Below are 20,084 nucleotides of genomic sequence, written 5' to 3'. Positions count from 1 at the left end.
ATAAACGATTTAAAAAGATGGTGCCGGGAACTCCAGACACTTTAATCACTTCAATGAGATGAAAGAGGTACAGTGACCACAGTGTCCCTTTACTATTCATGAGTTTTGCCTAACACTTGGCCCTTAAGGGGTTAAAGTTCCAGATTTTGAGCTCTTTCTGAATATATAATTTATTATCCCACAATGCTTTGTGTTGCTGCATGTCATGTCCGCTCGGAGATGTGCGTCAGACATTCGTGTAGTATTTGATGAAGGAGATGCAATCCGGGAGATATTTCAGTGACTTCCTAAATTAATTTACTCAAAAGATAAAATAGTATCAAGCAAATAGAGAAAGGGTCACCTGATTTCTGATGTGCAAAATAAAATTGTGCACACCCAAAGTCTCCTGACATTTGAAAACCCCCCTAATCCAAAGTGTAAATAGTCTGAGTGCACTGTAACCGCCCTTTAATTCAGGAGACTGTGTTTCAGTGTAGGATTTGCAATTCTTCGTTAAGGTAATAGACCCGAATTGTGTGCCTGTGTTCCCTCTATAAGCTTTATTTATTGAAGATTTGTAATGTGCAGTAATTAAATATGTACACCATATTTTTTTTTTTTAATTCTCTTACGATATTAGTACGTTTATCCCTCGTTTGATAGCGGTTCCATGCATTGACTACTGTGTCAATCTGAAAAAGCCAATTCCCTACTAGTGCCATTTAGGAGTTAAATCACTTTGTTTATACTGCCCTAGTCATACCTCCCTGCATGTGACATTAATAGCCTTCCTAAACAATCCCTGTAAAGAGTCATCTAATGTTTACACTTCCTTGCAAATTCTGTTTTATTTAGAATTTCTTATCTCCTGCTCTGCTAATAGCTTGCTAGATCCTGCAAAAGCTTCCTGTATGTAATTAAAGTTCTATTTACAGAGCAGGAGACAAACTTCTAAAGTAAGTTAACATCTAATTGAAAATGAAACCATTTTGTTTTCATGCAGGCTGTCAGTTACAGCCAGTTTAGGTGTGGCTAGGGCTGCATAAACAGAAACAAAGTGATTTAACTCCTAAATGGCAGAGAATTGAACAGTGAGACTGCAGGGACATGATCTATACACTATGACTACTTTATTAAGCTTAAACTTGTTTTAATGACTAAAGTTTGCTCTAATATCTTATTTTTCATCAGATTCTCCTAAAACTTCCCATTGTAGAATTCCCACTCCCTATCCTGCCCCAAGTAGCTGGCTTAGAATAGTCCATAATAAATAATCAATTAATAGGCCATAATGCCTGTACTGCTGCATGAATGACATTTCTCTGGGGGCCAAAGAAAGACAGGCAGGTACAGGGTACAATGGAAAGAGGGAGGATATAGGGTGTGGACATAAAAGCTGTGAACACCTTGTTCACAAGACAGTAATACTTTAACTTGACTGAAGTTTACATAAACGAGCCCATAAAGTGAAGTGCAAATATATATTAAAATGTTATAGAACTTGCTTATAAAAGTGATTAAACTCCGAAATGGCAGATAATTGAGCAGTGAGCCTGCAGGGGCATGATCTATACTCTCAAACTGCTTCACTAAGCTAAAGTTATTTTGGTGACTATAGTGTTTCTTTACGGCCAGAGTAACCAAACTGGAAGTATAGCGGAATTAGATAAATTTTCCTGTTTGGCTATTTTGGCATTAAATTAGAAATGTATTTTAAATTCTCAAATAATAACCATGTAAGGGCATTTGTCCTTGAGTAAATATCTATTCAAATCCTGCTCTTCATATACCAGAATAAAAAAATAAAAAAATAAAAAACACCAACAACTTTGGAGTTAAAGTGCATGTTTGGTCATTTCATTTGCAATTTTGAGAGAGAACCAAAAATAAAACACAAAATAAAGCATTATATACACACACATACAATTCCCATATTGTTTTTTTTGGCAGTGCAGATTCTAAAATGCCCCAAATGGGCACCCTCTGCGACGATACTTCAAACAGTGAATGGCACATAGTATTTCACAGACAGGGTTCAGCACAGATAACAGCAAAAATCAACAAATAAAAGACTACATAATGCCCACGGAGAAAAATAATCGCACCAGATCTGCTGATGGGTTAAAAAGAACAATGAGTTAAGAGAATCAGAGGCAGCGGCAAGACCCTCCATCCAGGTGCTCGCAGGATGCTGAAGCTTAGGTGTTCCCCAATGCGGCATAGAACAAAAGGGAACCACCGCTAAAACACAGCAGAAGACATGTCCGTCCGTCATTGGTGGTAGCACCAGGTAGGAGGTGAAAGCCAGTCTATAGCCAAGCCGAGTCCATTAATGCTTGGATTTCGTTCAGCCCAGGGTAGGACAGCAGAAGCCCAGGTTAAAAACATATTGACCAGTCTTCTAGGCTTCAGCTCAATTGCAGCAAGCTGAATAGACATACTTTGGGCAGGCCTAACATGTCTTAGGAAGCCTTACAGTATCCTGCTGCAAACCAAAGGATAACCAGTCACTTCAGTCCAGGGACCGGATTACTTGTTCCATTCTTCCCGAATAGTACCCCAACTGTAGGTGTTTGTTGGGGGCAAACTTACAAATGGACAATGCTGATGAACACTGTACGGTTGGGGGGAACCCCTTTTCTGGAGCAGTTTTAAGAGCAGAACAAGATGGGAGTCAACTTGCGCCATATAATGTTGGTGGTCCCTTTCTTAGCAGAGTGTGTCAGTGTTGAATGCCAACTGGGCCTGGGAAAGGAAGAAGTAAAAACCAATGCCAAAACAATATTAAACAAAATACTAAAAACATTATTTTACCTCTATTTGAAAAGGCTATTTTAGAATAATATTTAGTTGAAATATAGGAAGAAAAAACAAACAAAAAAAAAACCTACGAAAATAAGGTTTCAACATAAAAAAAAGTGTGACAACAAACAAAAATAGATAAAAATGATAAAATTACCCCAATTATGGCTATTTGTAAGGAATCAAAAGAAGGTGGCATTTTTTGTCCCATAAATGCTGCCATTATGTAAAAATCTGTATATAGTCAGAATACCCACAAAATAGAAAAAACGGCATCTGTATTTGCATTGTTCCCTAGACCTCACTTGTCTCCTTATTGCGGTAATGCCATCACTGAATCAATGACATTCTTCTCCTGATTAACAGGTGGTGTGTTGGGGTACCTGCTGGCATAGTACTGCCGGCAGGACTTGGGCAGGTCAACACTCAGTGTGTTCTTGTTTGGGCTGGTGGTCTGAAAGCCCAACGCTCTCCAATACTAGACTGGCTTTCATTGGGTTCTGGTATATGCAAGTTTTTGTATTTAAAAGCTTTATTTTGCACTTTGCCTCCCATCTTAATTATTGCCAACACTCGCCTATTGGGAGGTAAATTATTCAGTTTGTATTAATAAATTAATAGAATGATTTCTGTATGCTGAATTATATAAATTTATTTCTTACCCTTTCCTCCTCAAAGCTGATTAGACCCTCATCATCTGTCTCTAGATCTTCGGGCTCTTCCACCACAAGTGACCGCAGCTCTGTGGGAGTCGTTCGGGGTCTCAGCAAGCTGATTACTTTTTCTAGAGGGGATGGGACAGCACAATTGGGGATAGCTTCTTGTTGCTCCAAGTTATCGCTCTGCTTCTTGGCAAAATTCACAAACACCTGGACCAAGGCAGGAGGGAGATTGGTTAGCATGAAGTCATGGGTCAAGTGATGAGACAAGATGACCATGGTGTTGAAATACAATAAGGATGAGAACTTGTGCTGGAGGAGGCAATGTAGTTTAAACATTCAATTAGATGCTAATCCTTGATTTCTTTGGGAAAATACAGATAAAAGTGGTGAGGGCCACTTTTCCCGTCTTGATTGTACTTGGCTCCACTGGAGTCTACTCACGTTATCCAAGGTTGTCTGACTGACGGAATAATCTTCAATGCCCAAAACGTCCAGCACCTGCTCCATCTTACTGAACACGTGGGCTAAGGAGACCTGCTCCGATTTCAGCTGGTACTGTATCTTGGTGTGGTGTCTTTCCTAAAAAAGGACAGACACAGCACTTTTAATGTGCGGCCAAATCTATTGTCTGAAAACATGAATTAATTTATTCAGTAAGATCTAAGTAAGCTCGCCTAGTAGCTAAATTCTATTCATGAATGAAACTACTTACGACTGCTGAACTACATATTCTATACATTCCTGTTGGACAGGTAATGTGGGATATGTACAACAATCCAGCTACTTCCTAGTTTTCTCGGAAGCACAGTCAGCAGATACTCATACTCACTTTGAGCACTGCTTCTGGGAAGTTCCTGTTGAAGAACCGAACCACTTCCTTGAGATTACTGCTGGATTTCGTCCTCACTGTAATCATATAGCCATCCCCGAACCTGCGTAGCAAACAGACTCAGTCTGATACAATCATTAAAGTCATCTGCAGAACAGACCTAAGTCTTTATCTCAATAAATTGTCTGATCCCAATCCACTTGCACAGGCAATATGCACAAAACGTAGTAATCAACTTGTAGCCCATAGCACTCTCTCACATTGTTAAAAAAAAAAAATCCCCCTTCCCTCCCCCAAAAAATATTTTTAAATGACAACTGTCAAAGTTTTTTTTATTTTATTTGTTACATTTAATGAAAGTTTGTGATATATTTTTAAAATAAGAATCATTAATAATCACCTCCATCTTTAGATATTGATCAATCCCTCAGTGGGTGAAATTGGATGAATGAAGAAATAATGGTAAAACGCGTGATTCCACGCGGCTCAAACATTCAGGTTTTAGAAGTCCGTGGGTTTTAAAGGCCATAATGTGTAAAATGTATTTTTTTGTTAAACTGTTCTTATGGCCATTATGCTATGACTAGCACTAGATCAGTGGTAGTCAACCTTTTTCTACCTACCGCCCACTAATGCATCTTTTTGGTTGAAAAAATTTCCTTACCGCCCACCAGTTTTCGCGCAAATGCAGAATATTTTTAAGAAAGGAGGGTGTTTTTAAAAAAAATAAATGTACGTACATTTATCTTTTTATTTCTACTTAATGCAGGTTTATAAGGTTTTTAACTTTATAACGTTTAATGAGAAAACAATAAAGTAAATTGAAATTACCTTTACTAGTGATTAATGAGATCCTTGAGGTTGATGCTGCGAGACTAAATATTTGATTTCTGGTTCGATTTTCGTAAGGAACAAACGAAGGTCTCTTTCAGTGATATTCAGACGACTTCTCTGTTTGCGCATAATATGATTTCTCATTTGTGCGTCAGCTCATCTCCTCTCCCTCCTCAATTCCCCTCCCCACCTTTTTTTCCCCTTTTTTCTATTTTTTAACCGTCCTTATAGCAATGCCCAGTAGGAAGGCTGAGCTAGGTAGCCCACTTACTATAGTCCACTATAACATACAGACACACAAAAAAGACACACACACAGGACACACATACAAAGACACATACAAAGACACAGACAGGCACACATACAAAGACACAGACAGGCACACATACACACACACACACACACACACGTATGTGTGCCTGTCTGTGTCTTTGTATGTGTGCCTGTCTGTGTCTTTGTATGTGTGTCCTGTGTGTGTGTGTCTGTATGTTATAGTGGACTATAGTAAGTGGGCTACCTAGCTCAGCCTTCCTACTGGGCATTGCTATAAGGACAGTTAAAAAATAGAAAAAAGGGGAAAAAAGGTGGGGAGGGGAATTGAGGAGGGAGAGGAGATGAGCTGACGCACAAATGAGAAATCATATTATGCGCAAACAGAGAAGTCGTCTGAATATCACTGAAAGAGACCTTCGTTTGTTCCTTACGAAAATCGAACCAGATATCAAATATTTAGTCTTGCAGCATATACATACAAACAGACAGGCACACATACAAACAGACATGCACACACACATAAGACATACATAGACACACACACATGCAGACACACATACAATGAGACATACATACAAAGACAAGACACGCATACATACAGACACATACACACACACACACAAGACACATACGACACACACAAGACATACATACAGACAGGCACACATACAGACACACAAGACACATACATGCACACATACAAACAGACACACACAGACATGCACACATACATAGACACACACACATGCAGAAACAAGACACACATACAATGACACATACATACAAAGACAAGACACACATACATACAGACAGACACATACACACACACAAGACATACATAGACACATACAGACACACACACACATATATACACAGACACATACACACACACACAAGACATACATACAAAGACACATACAGACAGACACACACACACACACACACGACATACCTACAAAGACACACACACACATTATATTTAAGTCACCCTCCTGTTTCCTACCTTTAAGGTGCAGGAGGGTGACTTTCCCTGGGGTCCAGTGGTGGCTCAGGTGGATGGGAGTCAGAGTTCCCACTCTGACTCCCTGGTGTTCCTCCCGCGCGGCTCTCAGTTTTAGCTGGGAGGAGTGACCGGGGAATCACTTCCTCCCAGCTCTGACGTCATCACAGGGGGCCCGGTCGCGCTGTTAAAGCGCCCAGCGCTGACCGGGCCCCCTTACAATCCGCATCCATCGCGTGGCCCTGACAGCATGGGCCACCCGATGGACACTTTGGAAGGCGGCCCCGGCGGTTTACCGGGCGGGCCGGAGCCGCAAATGGTCACGGCGGTACCCAGTCGCACGGGTACCGCCGGCTCGCACCCGCCCGCCCGCCCGATCAACCTGGAAATCCCTACCGCCCATCTGGAATCCTGAAACGCCCACTAGTGGGCGGTAGGGACCAGGTTGACGAACCATGCACTAGATTATATAAAACAAACAAACCCTGAACCTCTGAAAGGCTAAACCCCTTAAAGCACCAATATAATTATCTGAATTGTAGTATTTAGAGGTATTGGCCTAACTTTGTTATTAAGTACCACTTCATGCACCAAATTATGGTGATTGCTAAATACCCAAATCTGGCTCGGGTATTTCCCTTGCACCCAATGAAGGCTTCATGACCTTTTAAAAGTGCATTTACTTCATGTTAATGACCTTACACAAAGAAATATTTTATTTTGTGTTTTATGGTTTTCCTTTATTTTATGGCAATAGGCCCCTTCGAGGTTGCGCCTGTCCTGCCTCTATGCATATTTCTCACCTGTTTTTTAAATGCTGAATGCTGCCGAGACACTTGAGCCGCCCGTTTACCATAATCGCCAGCCTCGTACAAAGTGCTTCACATTCCTCCATGCTGGGGACCAGAACAGACATATTGTAAAACCTTCACGCCCACTGCGCTAAAATTCTCATCTTTGTTATTGCCAAAATGGCATAACCTGCTTTCCCTCTATATACCACCCATAATCCAACCTGTGTGATGTCAGGACCACGGAACGCCCCGTCTTAATGATGTCAAGAATTAGGTTCCACAGGAAGCGTCGTGCTTTGGGGTCCATCCCTGTGGTGGGTTCATCCTATCAGAGCAAAAAAGATGTGATATCTGGGCTCAGGAATAAACAAGGTCATGCGCATAGTCAGCTGGGGGGATGGGGGGAGGAGGCCCTTATGCCTCCAAAACAGATCCCCTGTGTATCCTTGAAGGTCCCTATCCTTAGGTTGCTGGTGACACGGGGACTGCATTGTGCAGTGTGTACATTTCTCTGGTGCACAAAACAACCTCTCGCTCTGCTGCAGTGAAACCTGATGTGCCTTTAAATGATACATTGTGTCATTACTCTGCGTACAGAATCTTTTAGATGCACTGCATGTGTCACTGTAGCACTGCAAAAGAGGTGTGGGCACCAGGAAAATGTACAGAGTTCTTACTGCAGCCACCAAACCACTGGGGAATCTATGCCAAGCCCCAGGGTATACGCTGCTTGTGATGGTATATATATCATAAAAATAGATCACCTCAAGGTTATGAGGGAACACTGCTACAATATCACCAAAACAATACAGGGGACAAATTCCTAAAAAAAAACATGGCTCCTGTTACAGTACAGAATTAGCGTTCCCTCTAGCACCTCACCAGAAAGATGAAAGAGGGGTAGCCGATGAGAGCGATGGCAGTGGACAGCTTTCTCTTGTTTCCACCACTGTACGTTCCTGCGGGTTTATCTGCGTATTTACTGAGTTCCAGCTTCTCAAGCGCCCATTTCACCACCTGGCAGAGAAAACAAAGTATCTCATTGTCCAACGGATACAACATGCAAGGCAACATTGTAAATGGGAGTCTGACAACCAGTTTTACAGAACTAGCTGCCTAGCGGTGGGTGACAAGGGCCAAACTGTAGTGTGAGGACATCTTGCCATCTCTTTATAAAAAGCCAGTCACACTCTCGCAGTAATAGCGAGCCTTAGCATCTAGATTTCCTTTATGCTTAGCAAGACTTAAAGCTGAATCCCAAATAAATCGTAACAAGTTAATAATCCCGTCATGTTACCCGGTGACTTGCTTTGCAATTCTATATTTCTCACCCTCTCCTCGTCCTTCCAGGGAATGCCACGCAGACGCGTATACAGCTCCAGGTGCTCCTGCGCCGTCAGCTCATCGAATAATGCATCGAATTGCGGACAGTATCCAAGACTCTGCTGGACCTGAAGAAGATCCTTCAAGATACTGATAAACAGAGAAGAAAAGTTGCGGTAAACAAATCAAATCTAGTTCACCTGGAAAAAATAATTTACAAAGTCAAGGACATTTCTGATAATCTTTCTTCATGCGTACAATGTCTGAGAATATTAATCAGTATCACGCAGTTTGTATAATGACCCACATCAATCACACGTAGACTGGAGGTTTACATAATCAACATATTTTTCAAGATATTACCCAGAATACCTGTCTTCTGTTTTTGGAGAACATAATATATGAAATGCTGACGGCAGGGCTGCCATCAGAAATTTTGGGGCCCCTGACAAAGCACAAGGTCTGCCCCCCCCCCTCCTCCTCCTCTCCCCCCCCCCCTCCCTCTCCCTCCCGGGCCCGCCCACGCCCTACCTAGTCCGCTGACAATGATGCGGGACTGAATGTGGTGTGTATAGTGGAAGTGAATTAGAATGTGTGTAATGGATGTAGTGTTTGTGTGTATTAGATACTGTTTGTGCAGTGAATGCAGAGTGTGTTAGCGTAGCGGATGCAGTGTGTATAGTGAACGCAGAGTGTGTTTGAATAGTGGATGTAGTGTGTGTACAGTGATGTAGTGTGTGTTTGTGTAGTGGATGTAGTGTTTGTATGTACTAGATGAAATGTGTTTAGTGGATGCAGTGTCTGTAGTTGATGTAGTGTGTGTATTACAGTGTACAGTTAATGCAGAGTGTGTGTCAGTATAGTGAATCCAGAGTGTGTGCATAGTTTAGTGAATGCAGAGTGTGTGTTAGTGTGTAATGAATGCAGAGTGTGTGTTAGTGTGTAGTGAATGCAGAGTTTGTCAGTGTAATGAATGTAGTGTGTGTGTTAGTGCAGTGAATGCAGAGTGTTTGTAAATGTGTAGTGAATGCAGAGTGTGTGTTAATGTGTAGTGAATGCAAAGGGTGTTTTAGTGTGTAGCGGATGAAGAGTGTGTGTTAGTGTAGTGAATGCAGAGAGTGTTTGAGTAGTGGATGTAGTGTGTGTACAGTGATGTAGTGTGTGTGTGTGTAGTGGATGTATTGTTTGTATGTACTAGATGAAATGTGTTTAGTGGATGCAGTGTCTGTAGTGGATGAAGTGTGTGTATTAGACACTGTCTGTGTATAGTGAATGCAGAATGTTTCAATTTGTGGTGGATGTAGTGTGTGTACTGTGAATACAGGATGTTTGTGTAGTGGATGCTGTGTGTACAGTTGATGAAGAGTGTATTTTAGTGTAGTGAATGCAGAGTGTGTGTCAGTATAGTGAATCCAGAGTGTGTGCATAGTTTAGTGAATGCAGAGTGTGTGTTAGTGTGTAATAAATGCAGAGTGTGTGTTAGTGTAGTGAATGCAGAGAGTGTGTTAAAGTGTAGTGAATGCAGAGAGTGTGTTAATGTGTAGTGAATGCAGAGAGTGTGTTAATGTGTAGTGAATGCAGAGAGTGTGTTAGTGTGTAGCGGATGCAGAGTGTGTGTTAGTGTAGTAAATGCAGAGTGTGTTAGTGTGTAGCGGATGCAGAGTGTGTGTTAGTGTAGTGAATGCAGAGTGCGGTAATGTGTAGCGAATGCAGAGTGTGTGTCAGTATAGTGGATGCAGTGAGTGTGTTAGTGTGTAGTGTATGCAGAGTGCATGTTGTATTAGTGAATGCAGTGTGTGTATTGTATTAGTGTATGCACTGTGTGTGTTAGTGTATGCAGTGTGTGTTGTCAGTGTATGCAGAGTGTGTTGTGTTAGTTTATGCAGTGTGTGCTGTGTTAGTCTATGCAGTGTGTGCTGTGTTAGTCTATGCAGTGTGTGTGTTGTGTCAGTATATGCAGAGTGTGTGTTGTGTCAGTATATGCAGAGTGTGTTGTGTTAGTGTATGCAGTGTGTGCTGTGTTAGTGTATGCAGTGTGTGCTGTGTTAGTCTATGCAGTGTGTGTGTTGTGTCAGTGTATGCAGTGTGTGTGTGTGTGTTGTGTCAGTGTATGTAGTGTGTGTGTGTCAGTGTAGGTAGTGTGTGTGTGTGTGTGTGTGTTGTGTCAGTGTATGTAGTGTGTGTGTGTGTGTTGTGTCAGTGTATGTAGTGTGTGTGTTGTGTCAGTGTATGTAGTGTGTGTGTTGTGTCAGTGTATGTAGTGTGTGTGTGTGTGTTGTGTCAGTGTATGTAGTGTGTGTGTGTGTGTTGTGTCAGTGTATGTAGTGTGTGTGTGTTGTGTCAGTGTATGTAGTGTGTGTGTTGTGTCAGTGTATGTAGTGTGTGTGTGTGTGTTGTGTCAGTGTATGTAGTGTGTGTGTGTGTGTGTGTTGTGTCAGTGTATGTAGTGTGTGTGTGTGTGTGTGTGTGTTGTGTCAGTGTATGTAGTGTGTGTGTGTGTGTTGTGTCAGTGTATGTAGTGTGTGTGTGTGTGTGTTGTGCCAGTGTATGTAGTGTGTGTGTGTGTGTTGTGTCAGTGTATGTAGTGTGTGTGTGTGTGTGTGTGTGTGTGTTGTGTCAGTGTATGTAGTGTGTGTGTGTGTGTGTGTGTGTTGTGTCAGTGTATGTAGTGTGTGTGTGTGTGTGTGTGTGTTGTGTCAGTGTATGTAGTGTGTGTGTGTGTGTTGTGTCAGTGTATGTAGTGTGTGTGTGTAAATGTCCAATGAGGAGGGGGAGGGGGGCATTTTAACATTAAAAAAAAAAAAAAATAATGTAATTAATTAAATTGTTTCTCCCCCCCTCCCTGCTTACCTGTGTCTAGGGAGGGGGGAGATTCCATCCCCGGTGGTCCCGGTGGAGAAGAGAAGAAGCAGTGTGCTGCCTGGGCCCCCTCTGCGGTAACAGGGAGCCGGGGGCCCGGGGCTGCACACATAGATAGCGATATTCGCTATCTATGTGTGCAGGGAGGGAAAGTGGGGCCCGAGCAGTCCGGGCCCGTGACAACTGTCATGGTTGTCACCCCCTGATGGCGGCCCTGGCTGACGGCACCCAGTGGAAATTTCACAAGATATCCCGAACTACTATTTTATTTTTATAAAGTGTATGCAGTGTGTGTGTGTGTGTGTTGTGTCAGTGTATGTAGTGTGTGTGTGTCAGTGTAGGTAGTGTGTGTGTGTGTGTGTTGTGTCAGTGTATGTAGTGTGTGTGTGTGTTGTGTCAGTGTATGTAGTGTGTGTGTTGTGTCAGTGTATGTAGTGTGTGTGTTGTGTCAGTGTATGTAGTGTGTGTGTGTGTGTGTGTGTGTTGTGTCAGTGTATGTAGTGTGTGTGTGTGTGTTGTGTCAGTGTATGTAGTGTGTGTGTGTGTTGTGTCAGTGTATGTAGTGTGTGTGTGTGTGTGTTGTGTCAGTGTATGTAGTGTGTGTGTGTGTGTTGTGTCAGTGTATGTAGTGTGTGTGTGTGTGTGTGTTGTGTCAGTGTATGTAGTGTGTGTGTGCTGTGTCAGTGTATGTAGTGTGTGTGTGTGTGTTGTGCCAGTGTATGTAGTGTGTGTGTGTGTGTGTTGTGCCAGTGTATGTAGTGTGTGTGTGTGTGTGTGTTGTGTCAGTGTATGTAGTGTGTGTGTGTGTGTTGTGTCAGTGTATGTAGTGTGTGTGTGTGTTGTGTCAGTGTATGTAGTGTGTGTGTGTTGTGTCAGTGTATGTAGTGTGTGTGTGTGTGTGTTGTGTCAGTGTATGTAGTGTGTGTGTGTGTGTTGTGTCAGTGTATGTAGTGTTTGTGTGTAAATGTCCAATGAGGAGGGGGAGGGGGGCATTTTAACATTAAAAAAAAAATAAATAATGTAATTAATTAAATTGTTTCTCCCCCCCTCCCTGCTTACCTGTGTCTAGGGAGGGGGGAGATTCCATCCCCGGTGGTCCCGGTGGAGAAGAGAAGAAGCAGTGTGCTGCCTGGGCCCCCTCTGCGGTAACAGGGAGCCGGGGGCCCGGGGCTGCACACATAGATAGCGATATTCGCTATCTATGTGTGCAGGGAGGGAAAGTGGGGCCCGAGCAGTCCGGGCCCGTGACAACTGTCATGGTTGTCACCCCCTGATGGCGGCCCTGGCTGACGGCACCCAGTGGAAATTTCACAAGATATCCCGAACTACTATTTTATTTTTATAATCATGTTTTTCTTTTGCTTATGGGGTTCTGGAATACTCTCTGAGTATCACATGGAATTATAGTCACACTTACTTTGATAAAGGTAAAATATGTTAATATTATCAGCCCTGCAGAGGGTCTAGACACTAACAAACCAAAAATTTCGCAATATCTATTCCTTACCACTGGTTTCTTTTGTGAGCAGATCCTTTTATCCCTCTACACAGCTCATAAAACTGTACACTATATACTGTACACTGTAAAGAACCTTTGAAGATCTTAGACTGTATGTATTAATAATAGGAAGTGTATGAGCTCCCACCTTTTGAAGTTAGGATTGTTTACTACGCACCCTAAACCATTGACATTTATCTTTTGCATGCCAGGTATTTCCGAACTACATTTGCCTTAAGGCTGGCTGAGAATCCCGGGAAATTGTAGTTTGGAAACATCAGAAGTTGTAACCATCATTGCTATGCATAATCCTTGCTGACACATTAGCCATTAAATCCTGGTCAAGGACCAGTCAAGGTTTCTTATTGGGAGACATGGTAAAGGTTACCTGTGGCCATTAATGAAAGCCTCTCCCCCTGTCGTGCTCTCGTCCCCCGTTAGCATTTTGAAGGTAGTGGTTTTCCCTGCTCCATTCACTCCAAGAAGGCCAAAACACTCCCCTGGCCGAACTCCAACACAGAGGCGATCCACAGCTAGAATACGGCCCATTTTACGAGATTTGTATACCTGGTGAGAGGAGGCGTGGTTTTAGCCATGAAGTTAGTGAGGCATTTGAGGTTAAATAAAGGGTAATAACTGGAGAGTTGTGGTGCCTTGGGTGGTTTTGGGATGGATCCTGAGAGTTGGGCTCCTCATGGAGGTTTGGCTGGAGTTGATTGAGAATGTTTGGGCCTAAATAAAGAGGCTGCAGGGCTGAGACTATGTTAGTGGCTGTGCTAAGAGATTACTGCATGCATAAAGAGGACGGGGGTCTGTGTAGAGAGAGTAAGAGCAACTCTATGAGGCTGGGGGAGGACTGATGACAATGGGAAAGCAAATTAAGAAGCTGGAGGCCTACTTGATGAGACTAGATGGCTGAATTATGAAACTAGAAGCCTGTATGACAAGGTTAAGGACTACGTGTTGAGGATGGAGAATTGTGGGGAAATAACGCTGGTGACTGAGTTCCATATTTTGTTACCTTGGTTAGATTGTCAATCTTCAGCATATCGTTATCAGCTCCCCCTCGCAATACCCTCTGCCGCTCGTTTGCCACATCAACATCATCATCCTCAATAGGTTTATTGGAAATGGGGAGACGCCTGGAAGAGTGAATGAACATGATGGACCTTCTGAAGGTGATCACACTGCAGTATGTTGGAAAGTACTCAGTGTAATGTGGGCTATACTCACTGTGTTGGTGGATACTCACTGTAATGTGGGCTATACTCACTGTGTTGGTGGATACTCACTGTAATGTGGGCTATACTTACTATGTTGGTAGGTACTCATTGTGATGGGGGCTATACTTACTATGTTGGTAGGTACTCTCTGTAATGTGGGCTATACTCACCATGTTGGTAAGTGCTCTCTGTAATGGGGGCTATACTAACCATGTTGGTAAGTGCTCTCTGTAATGGGGGCTATACTCACCATGTTGTTAGGTACTCACTGTAATGGGGGCTATACTTACTATGTTGGTAGGTACTCACTGTAATGGGGGCTATACTTACTATGTTGGTAGGTACTCATTGTGATGGGGGCTATACTTACTATGTTGGTAGGTACTCTCTATAATGTGGGCTATACTCACCATGTTGGTAAGTGCTCTCTGTAATGGGGGCTATACTAACCATGTTGGTAAGTGCTCTCTGTAATGGGGGCTATACTCACCATGTTGTTAGGTACTCACTGTAATGGGGCTATACTCACTATGTTGTTAGGTACTCACTGTAATGGGACTATACTCACCATGTTGTTAGGTACTCACTGTAATGGGGGCTATACTCACTATATTGGTAGGTACTCACTGTAATGGGGGCTATACTCACTATATTGGTAGGTACTCACTGTAATGGGGGCTATACTCACTATATTGGTAGGTACTCACTGTAATGGGGGCTATACTCACTATATTGGTAGGTACTCACTGTAATGGGGGCTATACTCACTATATTGGTAGGTACTCACTGTAATGGGGGCTATACTCACTATATTGGTAGGTACTCATTGTGATGGGGGCTATACTTACTATGTTGGTAGGTACTCTCTGTAATGTGGGCTATACTCACCATGTTGGTAAGTGCTCTCTGTAATAGGGGCTATACTAACCATGTTGGTAAGTGCTCTCTGTAATGGGGGCTATACTCACCATGTTGTTAGGTACTCACTGTAATGGGGCTATACTCACTATATTGGTAGGTACTCACTGTAATGGGGGCTATACTCACTATATTGGTAGGTACTCACTGTAATGGGGGCTATACTCACTATATTGGTAGGTACTCACTGTAATGGGGGCTATACTCACTATATTGGTAGGTACTCACTGTAATGGGGCTATACTCACTATATTGGTAGGTACTCACTGTAATGGGGGCTATACTCACTATATTGGTAGGTACTCACTGTAATGGGGCTATACTCACTATATTGGTAGGTACTCACTGTAATGGGGCTATACTCACTATGTTGTTAGGTACTCACTGTAATGGGGCTATACTCACCATGTTGTTAGGTACTCACTGTAATGGGGGCTATACTCACTATATTGGTAGGTACTCACTGTAATGGGGGCTATACTCACTATATTGGTAGGTACTCACTGTAATGGGGGCTATACTCACTATATTGGTAGGTACTCACTGTAATGGGGGCTATACTCACTATATTGGTAGGTACTCACTGTAATGGGGCTATACTCACTATATTGGTAGGTACTCACTGTAATGGGGGCTATACTCACTATATTGGTAGGTACTCACTGTAATGGGGGCTATACTCACTATATTGGTAGGTACTCACTGTAATGGGGGCTATACTCACTATATTGGTAGGTACTCACTGTAATGGGGGCTATACTCACTATATTGGTAGGTACTCACTGTAATGGGGGCTATACTCACTATATTGGTAGGTACTCACTGTAATGGGGGCTATACTCACTATATTGGTAGGTACTCACTGTAATGGGGGCTATACTCACTATATTGGTAGGTACTCACTTTAATGGGGGCTATACTCACTATATTGGTAGGTACTCACTGTAATGGGGGCTATACTCACTATATTGGTAGGTACTCACTGTAATGGGGGCTATACTCACTATATTGGTAGGTACTCACTGTAATGGGGGCTATACTCACTATATTGGTAGGTACTCACTGTAATGGGGGCTATACTCACTATATTGGTAGGTACTCACTGTAATGGGGGCTATACTCACTATATTGGTAGGTACTCACTGTAATGGGGGCTATACTCACTATATTGGTAGGTACTCACTGTAATGGGGGCTATACTCACTATATTGGTAGGTACTCACTGTAATGGGGGCTATACTCACTATATTGGTAGGTACTCACTGTAATGGGGGCTATACTCACTATATTGGTAGGTACTCACTGTAATGGGGGCTATACTCACTATATTGGTAGGTACTCACTGTAATGGGGGCTATACTCACTATGTTGTTAGGTACTCACTGTAATGGGGGCTATACTCACTGTGTTGGTGGGTACTCACTGTAATGGGGGCTATACTCACTATATTGGTAGGTACTCACTGTAATGGGGGCTATACTCACTATATTGGTAGGTACTCACTGTAATGAAGGATTATTCACAATGTGGGGGTACTCACTGTGGTTTGCGGAGGAAGTTGTATTGACACATAATAGTGATGAAGAACCCCACAAATCCTTCTATCGTCATGGCAACCAAACCCCTTGTTACAATGTCCCACTCAAACGGAGACTTCATCTTATCAAACTGGCCTGGGAGAAAAAGAAGACATTTCAGACTCAGTTCCTCCACTAAGAGGATGGGATGAGAACACGGCCTACACTGAGTATACAGACTGCGCGGGCCATGCGACTCACAGACATGGGGTACACGGGGCATACAGACCACATAAAACTTGGGGCACACAGATTGGTGAGAGGAGGCAGCATGGCACGCACACTAACAATGCTCCTTGCCCTTTACATGTATTCTGTACATTCACTGAGATTATTCAGGAGGTAATGTGGCATTTACCTGGAGCCATAGCACATTCCTCTATTCTGCCTCTATAGTAGACAACAAATTATACATTCCGCCTCTATAGCAGGACAGACAGCACACAGCACAGGACAGACCGCACAGGACACAGACAGCACACAGCACAGGGCAGAGAGCACAGGACGCACACAGCACAGGGCAGAGAGCACAGGACACAGACAGCACAGGGCAGAGAGCACAGGACACAGACAGCACAGGGCAGAGAGCACAGGACACAGACAGCACAGGGCAGAGAGCACAGGACACAGACAGCACAGGGCAGAGAGCACAGGACACAGACAGCACACATCATAGGACAGACAGCACACAGCACAGGGCAGAGAGCACAGGACACAGACAGCACAGGGCAGAGAGCACAGGACACAGACAGCACAGGGCAGAGAGCACAGGACACAGACAGCACACATCACAGGGCAGAGAGCACAGGACACAGACAGCACACATCACAGGGCAGAGAGCACAGGACACAGACAGCACAGGGCAGACAGCACAGGGCAGAGAGCACAGGACACAGACAGCACAGGGCATAGAGCACAGGACACAGACAACACAGGACACAGACAGCACACATCATAGGACAGACAGCACAGGGCAGAGAGACAAGGACAGACAGCACAGGACAGGCCTGTATTGCCAATAATGCTGCCAGAAGCCTTACCGATTTTAGCATAGTACTCATTGATGTACTCATTGTATGCCATCTCCATCAGCCCGTGGCCCAGGTTGTAGTTGGGAAAGATGAGGAAGCAGCTCTTTAAATAACTGTTTACCAGCTTCAGATCCTGCATGTCCAGGGCACAAAGACAACCAGGAGTGAGGTTAATGCGGCCCAACGCAGAGATATAAACATCTAAAGTATGGAGGTGTTATGGGATCTGCGCTAATTTACTGCTACAACAAGACTGTCTGTGTTATATGACCGGCACTAACTGCTTCTCAGCCGGCCATGTAAACCATGGCTCTCACCTGCGCAGTTTCTAAATTCTGAAACGCGTCAGCCATTTTCCATGCTGTAATAGTTGTTCTCAGATATTATAAAGTGCAGGAAACTCTCCAAAAAGCATGAATTTCCATTTCATAAAATATATATATATATATATATATATATATATATATAAAATGAATAGCTAAACACTAAACATGAATTTTCATTCTATTAATAAGGTAAAACTCCCAGACTTAGCTACATCACCAAACGTATTAATTTCTTTATTCTGTAACATACGCCTTGCTTCACTCAGGGGGTAGGATTAATATTTTGAGTTATTGCATTTTGGTTCTCTTGCTCCATAGATGAAGGAAAGAATGAGACGCTGCGTTAAAGCGCACCTTGTCATGTTCAAACAGTTGAAGCAGGAATGTCGCCACGGTGGCCGTTATACCAATAAACAGGTTGATGACGATGAGGAAGACGTAGGCCGTACTTGGAACCTCAAACCAGAAGGAGGCCGGGTACATGATGGGCGTAATCGACCACCTTGGAAGGAGAAATAGGAATGGTAGTGGCTGAGTCTACGATGATAATACATAGTTATATATTGTCACCAGCTGTGCTTTCCTTAACCTCTTCACTACCGGGAACTTTGTGATTTAAAAAATATTAGTATAACGAGTATTTAAAACGAGATGCACAGTTAGCATATAAACGGACTTTAAAATGGCAATTTTTGTGTGTAGATGGCTGTGCAGACAAACTTAAAAATTTAAATTATGTAAATATACATGATATACCAATAGCCTTTATAAAAAGATTTGGGGAATGAAGAGGTTTAGACAGCACATGACCGAACATGTCCCGAGCAGAAATTAAAGGGACATTATAGGTACCCAGACCTCTTCATCTCATTAAAGTGGTCTGGGTGCAGTATTACAGTTTTAGAGGATCTGCAATGTTTACATTGTATGGTTAAGACTGCCTCTAGTGGCTTTCTACCATACAGCCACTATAGGCACTTCCTGCAGTTTCACAGAGTTTAACTCCGTGAAACAATTCTAGACGTCCTCGCACTGTGCATTAGGACATCCAGCACGTTGAAAACCCCCATAGGAAAGATTGATTCAGTGCTTTCCTATGGGGATGTCAGGATCGGGACAGGGATCCAACACGCAAAGTACAAACAGGTACAGGGTACGTATACCGGTCCTTAGAATGGCCGGGCTAACGTACAGAGAGTATAGAGAATGGTCAGAGACAAGCCGAGGTCGAGGGAACGAGAAGACAGGTAAGCGAGGAACAAGCCGGGTCAAGGATAACGGAGGGAAACAGAGTAAGGAAACAAGCCGGGTCGAAACCAAAAGGATAACTGAGAAACACCAGAGCACTGTGTGACTAGACAGGCTAGAACCACGACAGGGCAATGAGCAACAGGGCGAAGTATGTTTAAATACCCTGGCTAGAGAGGATAGACACGCCTCCGACGAAACCTGATTAGTCTGTCTCGGACTGAGTGACAGGTCGTTCCGGATTGGCGTGATGACGTCGGCCTCCGGGCACCATGCTACAAAAGGAAGAGACTCCCTCGCGGCCGGCGTTTGTGTGACCGGGTCGACCGCGAGGAACAGAGGAAACATGGCGTCCGGACGGATGAACGTCTAAGTCTCTACCTCTCTCGGAGGTAGAGACTTCAGGTACCCTGACAGTACCCCCCCCCTCAGATACGCCCACCGGGCGGAAAGAACCGGGACGAGATGGAAAGCGAGAGTGATACGCCCTGCGGAGACGAGGAGCATGAACATCCTCCTGAGGTACCCAACTCCTCTCCTCAGGACCGTATCCCTTCCAATCGACCAGATATTGTACTTTCCCCCGGGAGATACGAGAATCAATAATAGAGTTAACCTCATACTCCTCCTGACCCTCCACCTGAACAGGACAAGGAGGGGCTATTGTGGAGGAGAACCTGTTACAAATAAGAGGTTTCAGCAACGACACATGAAACGAGTTAGGGATGCGTAAGGTATCAGGAAGAGCTAGACGATACGCAACTGGATTGATACGAGACAACACCCTGTAAGGTCCAATATAACGGGGAGCGAACTTCATGGAGGGCACCTTTAAACGGATGTTCCTCGTGCTCAACCATACCCTATCACCCGGAACAAAGAGCGGAGCCGCCCTTCTACGTTTA

At 43.5% G+C, this 20,084-nt stretch overlaps 1 protein-coding gene across 3 annotated transcripts in view; it reads right to left on the bottom strand.

The window, feature by feature from the left end:
• Positions 1 to 1,810: 1,810 nt before the first annotated feature.
• Positions 1,811 to 20,084, bottom strand: part of ABCA2 (ATP binding cassette subfamily A member 2) — a 123,133-nt gene continuing 104,859 nt past the window's right edge. For all 3 annotated transcript variants that reach the window (XM_063432964.1, XM_063432965.1, XM_063432966.1), the window contains 13 exons: positions 18,286 to 18,433; positions 17,615 to 17,738; positions 16,538 to 16,670; positions 13,878 to 13,998; positions 13,245 to 13,423; positions 8,508 to 8,649; positions 8,059 to 8,193; positions 7,398 to 7,501; positions 7,186 to 7,278; positions 4,276 to 4,378; positions 3,888 to 4,025; positions 3,447 to 3,653; positions 1,811 to 2,727 (listed from right to left, as the gene is read on the bottom strand). In XM_063432964.1, coding sequence (XP_063289034.1) covers positions 2,692 to 2,727; positions 3,447 to 3,653; positions 3,888 to 4,025; positions 4,276 to 4,378; positions 7,186 to 7,278; positions 7,398 to 7,501; positions 8,059 to 8,193; positions 8,508 to 8,649; positions 13,245 to 13,423; positions 13,878 to 13,998; positions 16,538 to 16,670; positions 17,615 to 17,738; positions 18,286 to 18,433 — 1,663 coding nt within the window. In that variant the 3' untranslated portion in view covers positions 1,811 to 2,691. The remainder of the gene's footprint in view (positions 2,728 to 3,446; positions 3,654 to 3,887; positions 4,026 to 4,275; positions 4,379 to 7,185; positions 7,279 to 7,397; positions 7,502 to 8,058; positions 8,194 to 8,507; positions 8,650 to 13,244; positions 13,424 to 13,877; positions 13,999 to 16,537; positions 16,671 to 17,614; positions 17,739 to 18,285; positions 18,434 to 20,084) is intronic.

The sequence above is a fragment of the Pelobates fuscus genome, chromosome 9 (assembly GCF_036172605.1).
Source record: "Pelobates fuscus isolate aPelFus1 chromosome 9, aPelFus1.pri, whole genome shotgun sequence".
NCBI lineage: Eukaryota > Metazoa > Chordata > Amphibia > Anura > Pelobatidae > Pelobates > Pelobates fuscus.
The sequence above is the reverse complement of the archived record's forward strand: the minus strand, read 5'-3'. Positions and strand labels throughout refer to the sequence as shown.